The sequence below is a fragment of the Echinops telfairi genome, unplaced genomic scaffold, assembly GCF_000313985.2.
Source record: "Echinops telfairi isolate 266 unplaced genomic scaffold, ASM31398v2 ScPeMD7_9;HRSCAF=40, whole genome shotgun sequence".
NCBI lineage: Eukaryota > Metazoa > Chordata > Mammalia > Afrosoricida > Tenrecidae > Echinops > Echinops telfairi.
This window is the reverse complement of record NW_022103906.1, coordinates 3,870,404-3,880,292: the sequence shown is the minus strand read 5'-3', so window position 1 is coordinate 3,880,292 and position 9,889 is coordinate 3,870,404. Positions and strand designations below refer to the sequence as shown.

Here is a 9,889-nt window from a genome sequence, read left to right as displayed (position 1 = left end):
GGGGGGGTGGCGGCAGTGAGTTTATATTTATGGGAAGGAACAACTCCGAGGAGGAGGAGGAGGGGGAGAGGGAGGAGGAGGAGAGGAGGGTTGTCCAACTTGAAGAATGTAATCCATGTCAATAAATTGTACATGCAGGAAGTACTTCATTGGAGAATGCTATGTTGTGTCTTACACACGTGAATGGTCAGGGTTCAACACCAGGCCAGATGATACTGCGGCTTGTGTCGTATGTGCCAGGTGTGTTAATACAAAGACAACATTTTGGAAGTTTCCCATGGTCAAATAGGTCATCAGAGGCAGAGGGGAATTGGAGCTCAGTTTTCTTGCCTTGAAATCACTACTCGACAGCATGTCAAAGAAGACATGCTATTATGTATAATGCAAAATTCAGGATTAGCCGAATTATTGTTTTTTCCCTCTTCTCCTTTTCTGAAGCAGTTAAAACCAGAAATCAAAGTATCTAATAGACTTGTTAAAAGTCATTCATTACTTAGTGTACTACTCCTATAACAAGAGAAATTTTAATCTTGTTATTGTGTATTTTTGAATAGTTCAAAATAGGATGAGGAAGTGCCTTTGTCTCAGTTAGTCACATCTTCCAGATGCTTAATTGTGGAGATTAGGCCTGAGGCAAACACGACCCTTCATCTGAGCACTTAGGTTTCAGAGAGCTATGATGGGCTGTGCCAGCCCCAGTTCCATTGCAGGTCCCCTCTTGGAATAAGCCGCTGGTGAATTACCCTCTGACCATTGGCCAGGAGGTGAATAGCCTTGCTCGTTAGGTTAAAATTTAACACCTTATCATTTGTTCTCCCTTTTGACCCATTTGACATTTGTTACAGTTTTTATTATTTTCTGTTATCCTTTTAACTAAGGATTTTCATTACTCTATTTTGTTATTGTTGGGTTTTTATTTTTATTTTGTTATTTTTTTTATTTTAATTTTTGTATATGTTTTTCTTTGTACGAAATCTGGAGAGGTAAATCTATCCAGACAGTAATTGGGTTAATAATCTCAGGGTTGTGAAAGGGGAAGTGGGTTGGAAATGAGGAGCCAATTATAAGTTAAATAAATTTTAAAATGTTCTAAAATTGGTTGTGGTGATGATTGTACGACTCATTAAAAATACGTTTAAACTATCGCATTGTATATGTGAATTATATGTCAGTAAATCTGTCCAAACAAAAACAAAATCATTCATTCAGTGACAGCATATCTTATTTGCAGTCACAGTTGTTGCTAGTGGAGTTGGCCCTGTCTCACGGCCCCCTGTGTGGTACAGAGTAGAAGTGCTCCACAAGCGTCTTCGCAGTCATATTAATGAATGTGGTTCACCAGGTCTTTCTTCTGTGCTACTGTTGAGTGGGTTCAAACTAACAAACTGTAGCTTAGCAGTTGAGAGCAAACTGTATGTCCCATCTAAGGACTTAGGGAGAAAAGTTCCTAGCAAGACTGCCACTTCTCTGTCAGTATGTAGCACTGTGGTCGCTTGTGTGTTGATGAGATGCTGAAAACCATGTCACTGGTATTTCCGATGCCAGCAAGGTCAATCAAAGTGAATAGGTTTCAGGGATTTCCTTGAAGGCAATTTCCTTAGCTTCCAGACTAAGAACAGATGACAAAGAAGGACTCTCCTGCCCATTTTGGAGAAGGTTGCCTCTGAAAATCTTATGGATATCATGGAAACATTGCCAGACATTGCAGGCCTAAGGAATGGAAGGAGAACCTTTGGCAATAGTGATGGAGGCTGGGCCCCCGGGGTTGGAAGGCACTGGACATGTGACTGGGAAGGAGCTGCTGTCTCCACGTAGAATGGACCATGGAGACAGGAATGGAGTAAAGAGTGTGGGTGTGGATCCGTCCAGATCCTCATTTGCTGACAGGGCACCATGCAAGGGGAAAAGAAAACAGCAGGACAAATCGAATAATTAGGACTTAAAATGTACAAAGCATGAATCCAGGAAAGTTGAAGTCATCATAAATGAAGTGGAATGCATAAATATCAACATCCAGGGGTTAGTGAACTGAAGTGGACTGATGTTGCTCATTTTGAATCAGACATTCATCTAGTTTACTCTGCTGGCAATGACACAATCAAGAGAAATGGCATTGCATTATCCCAAAGAGCATTTCAAAGTCTATCTTGAAGTACAAAGCTGTCTTTGACAGGTTTATACCTGTCTGCCTTCAAAGAAACCCAATCAATAAGTCTATTATTTAAATTTATGCACCAACAACTAAAGCTTGTGCTGCAGAAATTGAGTTCTACCAAGGTCTTCTGTCTGAAAATGATGAAACATGTAATCAAGGTTCATTGATACTTATTGGCAATTGGAATGCAAACGTTGGAAGCAAAGAGGAAGGAACAGTAGTTGGAAACTGCAGTCTTGGGGATAGATGTGACGCTAGAGATCACATGATAGGATTTTGCAAGACTTGTTCATAGCACATTCATGTTTTTTTTAAACAACATGAAAGGCAACTATACACATAGACTTCTCCAGATGGAATACACAGAAGTCAAATCGACTATATCTGTGGGAAGAGATATTGAAGAAGCTCAATATCCATAGTTAAAATGTCAAAGGTCAGCTGGAGAAGACAAGGTCAAATCTTGTAATCAAATGTGCAAACACCTGGAGTTGGAAAACCAAAAAGGAAGAACAGCACACAGCATATCTCAAATGGAAAGAACTCAAGAGAGAGTTCAAGACTTGAGTTGCAATATTGAAAAATTCTCTGGGCAAAATATTGAATAATTCAGGAAACGTCAAAAGAAGATGGGAAGAATATCCAGAGTGTCTATACGAAAAACAAAACAAAACTAGTTGGCATTCCTCCAATTCAGGAGGTAGCATATGATCAAGGATCCATAGTATTGAAGGAAAAAGTTCAAGCTGCACTGAAAACATTAGCTAAAATCAAGGCTCCAGGAATTGATAGAATACCAATTGAGCTAATTGAACACCAATTGTTTCTACAAGCTGATGAAACACTGGAAGCACTCAATTATGCCAAGAAATTTGGAAGACATCAACTTGGCTAACTGACTGGAATAGATCCATAGTTTTACCCATTCCAAAGAAAGGGGACTCAACTGATAACTCTATCATGGAACTGTATCATTGATATCACATGCAAGTGAAATTTTGCTTAAGATCATCCAAAAGCTATTGCAGCAGTACATTGACAGGGGGCTGCCAGAGGTGCAGGATGGATTCAGAAAAGGATTACTGATGTCGGGTGAAATGAGAAAATACCAGAAAGGTGTTTATTTGTGTTTTATTGACTCTATCAAGGCATTCCACTGTGTGGATTGTAACAAACTGGATAACCGTGAGAGGAATGAGAATTCCAGAACACTTCATTTTGCCTTTGTGGAACTTGAGCATGGATGAAATGGCAGTTGCGCAAAGGGAACAAGAGAATACTGCATAGTTTAACATCAGAATAAGTGTGCTTCAGGGCTACATCCTCTCATCAAACTTCTTCAATGCAGAACTTCTGTGTGCAGAACAAATCATCAGCAAAGCTGGGTAATATGAAGAAGAATGTGCCATCAGGACTGGAGGAAGACCTACTAACTTGAGATGTGCAGATGACACAACCTTGCTTCCTGAAAGTGAGGAGGAATTGAAACCCTTGCTGATGAACATCAAGGATTGTAGACTTCAGTGTGGATTACAACTCAATGTAAAGAAGACACACATTTTCACAACTGAACAGAGGTGACATAATGGTTGAAGTTGTCAAGGAGTTTGTCTCACTTGGATCCACAACACTGGTTGTGATGAAAGAATCAGTCAAGAGATCACAAGATATATTGCAATAGGTAAAATTTGCTGCCAAGACCTCTTAAGCATGTTGAGGAGCAAAGTTGTTAATTTGAGGACTAAGGTGCGCCTGACCCAAGCCATGCTATTCTCCATGGTTTTACATTGATGTGAATGTTGGCCTTGAATAAGGAAGACCAAAGAATGGATGCATTTGAATTATGGTGTTGAAGAAGCATATTGAAAATACCATGGACTGCCAAAGGGACAGACAGATCTGCCTTGGAAAAAGTAAGGCCAGAGCGCTCTTAAGAGACAAGGATGGCGAGACTTGTCTTACGTATTTTAGGTATGTTATCGGGCGAGACCAGTGACTGGAGAGACATTATGCTTGGTAGAGCAGAAGGGCAATACAAAAGAGGAAGGCCCTCGGGGAGATGGGTTGACACAGTGGCTGCAACAGTGGGCTCAGCACAGAACAATGATGAGGATGTTGCAGGACCACGCAGTGTTTTGTTCTGCTGTGCAGAGGGTTGTTATGGGTGGGAACCATTCAAGTGGCCTCTAACAGCAACCGCTATCCAGAAGCACACGTTAACCTAGGGAGTAGCCTCACAAACAGGGTTGGCTTAAACCAGGTAAGTTTCTTAAACATTGATTACCTGTGATTCCCTCCTTTCCAAATCCCCCTCAGTTGAAAGGGATATGTGAGCTATGTAAACACATGCATTTGTGTGTACTTGTGAGTGTTCGGTACTTGGGATACAAATTGTTATTTTTTCTCCAGATCTCAAAGAATTGAAATTTGTCTTAAAAAGCACTTCACATTTAATTGTGGGTGGGGGCCACTTGATAAATGGAGGTGTTATGATTTATTTTGGAGCTTAAAAAAAGATGTGAAGCAAAATACTTTTATTGATTGTTATAAAATATTCTGATGTAGTTTCTTTTTCAATGTGAAGATAATTTTAATGACTGAATGCCAAAGTGAGGTATGCCTAATACCTTATTTACTAGCATTATGGAATAAGAAGATCATGCACCACGCCTCATCTAGCAAATAGACAATAAAAATGAAACTCAGTTGATACATAAACTAAAACATTTATGTTAGAAAAATATTAATATTATCATTATTTTTTGATGTTTGCTATGCTACCATAAACTTAAATTTTTACCTATGTTAGTATTGTATTAAACGAGTCCTAGAGTACATCCCCATGTATGCCAGAGATATTTTCACACTAAAGTTATAAATATTACTGTTTAATAAACTTTGGACAGAACTGTCACTGAATGCTATACAGATACCAAGTAAGGTGATTGGCTTCATGGTGGTGGTTGGGTTATTGGAATTCCCTTGCTTTTTCCACACCATCTGTGACGGGCATGCCCATGGGTTGTTTATCACGAAGTGTGTGAGTGCAGCCCTTGTGTCTCTCTCCCTGCCACCGGGTACATTGAGACTCAGAGGAACCCTCTAGGACAGAGCACCACTGCCCCTGTGGCTCCGAGACTGTAACCCTGGGAGTAAAAGCCTCGCCTTCCTCCACGCTCTTGTACCTCATGTCTGTACCAGGGCAAAAAGCATCGCTGACCCTCCTGGCCAGAGCTTCTTGATCAGCACGTATGAATGTCTATGACAGTTCTCTCAAAAGGCATATTGACATAATCTATTATGTTACATTATTAACATAATCTATTAGCATAATCTGTCCAATAACTACTCAGGTTGGATCCAGTTGTGTATTGAATAAATGTAGCAAAAAGCCCACCCCAACTCCTGTTTATTAGAAAACAAAAACCATGCCCTTTAGAGACTTGTCTAGTGAAGGAGTTCGAGTACACGGCAGGGGAGCCCGGGGGACAGAGGTTAAGGAAGGTGTTGAAGTGGTTGGGGCTTCACAGTTTAAACAGCCTTGCCCATGACGCCTTGGTCACCGGGTGTGAATTTTATTTCTTGCTGGTACATTCTCCCGAGCTGGGGCTGTTATCAGGTTCATTTGGTGCCTACAGGTTTCCTTCCACTGTGACAATGGTTTTTCTTTAAGTTCTGTCTGCTGACCATCTGTGGGTCTTTGCTTTGGGCAACTGGTGTCTTGGTTTCGTTGATGCCTAAGCATGAGCGCTTACTGTGCTTATTGGGCAACCCAGTCTTGCTTACAAAGGCACGTTGACAAGAATGACATTCAACACCACGACATCTTTACAACTCTACTTACTAGACCGTCAGTGGTTCACTTTGAAAGACATGGCTGAAAGTCACCACCCTCAGGTCAAAGTTACCATAGAACCTTCCCATGGGCTCATTTTATTAGAAAAATGTCTTGGGGCAAAGGGAAACATTCTGTACTAAGTAAACTAAAGAGGGTGAGATGACGAGTTGGTAAGTCATTCATTACTATGATGAAGTCAATGGCAAAATGCTATAGAGTAATACATTTTGGAGACATGATCAATCTTGGGAAGTGCATGACATTTTAATCAGTCAAAAGGAATTCCAGGCAGCAACTCCAAGTGCATTCATATTATTCATGTATTTTGACTAGAGATGTTTGTACCATCAGCAGGGAAACTCCTGTTTACATTATGGCTTGAGAAGTGAAGCCCCAAGAGAGAGAGAATGAAAAGCAATTCCCAACCTGGCTCACACAGCTGGCCTGACTCAGCGTGCTGACAGCTCTCATGTAGCTCTGGTTCCGGGAGCGAAATTTTGGGGAGTTGTAGTTGGCAGAGGGGTCCAAGTTGTGACCACCAGGCACATCGCTTGCAGCTTGCAGGTAGCTTTGGCTAGATTAAAAAAAAATGAAGAGAAGAGGCAGCTCATGAACATCCACAGAAGTGGGATAGAAGAGAATGATTATTCGAACCAACACCAAGAGGCTGTTAGGGAATCTCCAGCTGAATATTTGTGTTTTAATGGAATACTTTGCCGTCTATAAATATGCTTGCAGTTCACATTTGCAAATGTGTATTCATCAAAAGGAATAGCAGAGGCTATTTACAAAATTGCCCTGAAGCCTGGCTTTTTATGTCCAGGTAGTGAAATGAGGATCATTTCACATTTAAAACAAACTAAAAACAGTGTAGAAAGCACCAGTAACTCATACATGTTGGCAAAACCTGACACCTTAATTGATGCCCCTCAAAATGAACCTATAAAAGACTCATAAAAATCATATTAGCATATTATTATTCAGGAAAATAAAAGCCAAAGAACTACTTTCCATTTTAACATGCAAAATTATCCAGATTATGCAATATAAGCAAATAAAAAGAATATACTAGACGTCAGATCAGTTTTATCATAATGGTCATTTTCTTCCAAATTCCTGTAGTCTCCCTTTTGCTGATTTTAAAGATGTGACAAGTATAGAGAACATTTATTTTCCTAGATGATTGAATTCTATTCATTTCACATTTTGTATACAATTTTTCAGTAGTGCCATAAAACATATTCTTAAAATGAAATACTGGAAGGATGTAGTCAGAAGTTATTTTGGTTGCACGTGTTACTAAATATTAAACTCTCATTACCATAGATTCCATTCCAACTTGTAGGACAGAGTCGAACTGCCCCACAGGGTCTCCAAGGTTGTGGTGTGTGAAGATGCAGAAAACACACCTTTCTTCCTGGTGGTTGTTGGTGAGTTCGAACTGCTGACCTTTCTGTTACCAGCCGAATGTTCACCCAGTGTACCACCAAAACTCCTTGGCTAATAACTAGGTACCTTAAATATTATTACAGAGGCCTGTATATAAGAATGTATGTAAGTGTTAGGTTGATAATTCTAACTCCATATTTGACCATTAAGTGTTTCTTACAAATTTCAAAGTAAAGTCATGTAATTTGTTGTCATTGTGATTTATTTCTTTAAAAAGTGGGCAGAAGAGAAGAATAAAACAAAAATAAACAACAACCACCACAACCTAAAACCTAGGACTCAACTTTATAAGTTCTGATAAGTATACGCAACTTAATTACATACTTAGAGCCATCATTCTAGCTACAACTAATTTGTGTTTTTTAAGAACACGTAGAACATACTTCACCTCCAGCATTTCCCTTCCCTCCACTCAAAACAACAGAAAAGCAATTGGGAAAGAAATTAGTTTTAAGCAAATTCTAATGGTGTTATCTAAGGAAGGATGTCAGTTAATCTATTTCCAGTGAGTGCTGGTGGGCCCTTTGCTCTGGGAGAGGGGCCAGAGGTGGCAGCTGGAACAGAACAGGCGCCAGCAGAGGGCGCGCACTCCTCGCTTTGCCTGGGCTGCCCGGCAGGGAAATTCACTCCTGAACGCCCTGCCCCCAGGGAGACACGCCGGACTCTGTGGCTGCTTCAGACTGAGCTACCAGATTCAGAGGGAGTAGCAAGATACTCATAGTATCTCAAGAATCTGACGAGTGTTTGATCTTGCCCATGGCCTTGCACGTAATTACGGTTAGCTTCACTTGCCGGTTTAATACAGTTTTAAAATAAGGCCATATAAAAAGGGAGGGAGCCCCACGCTGTGGGGCATGAGTGCTGCGGGTGGAGACCCTCTTCCACTTAAGTTCTTGGCTTGTCTCACTTTTGCCTTTGTGCAAATGTAAGGTTTCTTCTTGTCCTTCTCTTAAGTTTCCTGAAATCACTGAGTTCATAGTTTGCATTTCTACTAATCATTGCTGATTCCTTTTTCTTTTCCAATATAATTCCTTCCCCTTTTGCCATTTTAACATTGTCATACTACAATTGCTTTTGAGGAGGAGGGGGGGGGAAGGGGGGAGGGGAGGGGGAGGGGAAGGAGGAGGAGAAGAAGAGGAGGAAGAAAAAAGGATTCATATCTTCTTTATTTTTATATATGCAATTCCTAACCCAAAGCCTGCATTGTGAATAAAGGGATATGCTCAGAAACCATACTATAGCTTTTCTTTGGGTGACATTGTGATATGATGTAATTAATTTTGTGATTCAATGCTTCCAATACGTATTGAAGCTTACAGCAATTCCATGGTGGGCATACCACTCAGAGTCACAGATGACTTCCTTGGTATGTAGCATAATAGTTAGCATTTACTGCCAGCTATAATTAGTTCTCAGCTTTCCCCATTGGACTAACCCATTTAATCTTCACATCGACCCTATCAGGGTAGTTTATTATTGATCCTAATTACGTTCTTCATCAGTTCCTACTCATAGAGACCCTCTATACAACAGAAGGATGCAGCCCGTTCCCTGACATACAATTGTGAGAGGCCATTGTTGCAACCAGCGTGTCCATTGAACTTCACGAGGATCTTTCTTTGTCCTGACCTTGTACTTTACTGAACAGGAGACCCTTTTCCAGGAACTGATCTCTCCTGAGAACAATCTCGCCACCCTTGCTTCTAAGGAGTATTCTGGCTTTATTTCGTCCAAGATACATTTTTTTGTTCTTCTGGCAATCCACGGAACTTTCAATATGATTTGCCAGCACCATAATACTTCAATTATTCTTTGGTTTTCCCTATTCACCGTCCATCTTTCCTATGCACAAGCGGCTGTTGTAAACACCTGGGTTTGGTAGAGGAACACCTTTGTCCTCACAGTGAATCTTTCCGCTTTAAAGAGGTCTGGCAGCAGATTTCCGCAGTGTCACACGTATGGTTTCTTGATAGCTGCTCTCATGATGGTTGGTTGGGAAGCCAAGTAAAACGAAAACTCCTTAGATGAGGAAACTGAAACACGATGTTAAGTCATGTGCTCAGGGTCACGCAGTAGAAATGGCTGCACTGGAGTCGAACCCAGGCCCACGGCCACAGAGGTCATGCGTTTAACCCCAACGCCACCAAAGCTGCGACACAGAAGTTGAGAATTCCAAAGATCCAGTTGTGTTACCATGTGAATTAAATGTAGCTTAAAAAAACCAGTTTCTCATAGAAAAAGAATGGTTGGAAACGGATTGTGGCAGCAACTGTACAATTCTGCTTGATGTTATTGATATATGGAATGATATGTCATATTTATTAAGTCTCAAGTTATATAAAACAACAAAAACTACTCTTCTTAAAAAAATTCAGTTTCATTTGGCTTTATAAAACCTTAACTATGAGAATCCAGCCCAGGAGAGCTGCTTAGAGGGAACTTTAACA

General features: G+C 40.5%; 1 protein-coding gene across 2 annotated transcripts in view; it reads right to left on the bottom strand.

Moving 5' to 3' along the window:
• The window catches only part of DLGAP2 (DLG associated protein 2), a 589,152-nt gene that overhangs the window by 97,499 nt on the left and 481,764 nt on the right, over positions 1-9,889 (bottom strand). For both annotated transcript variants that reach the window (XM_004707654.3, XM_045286735.1), the window contains one exon: positions 6,420-6,567. In XM_004707654.3, coding sequence (XP_004707711.1) covers positions 6,420-6,567 — 148 coding nt within the window. The remainder of the gene's footprint in view (positions 1-6,419; positions 6,568-9,889) is intronic.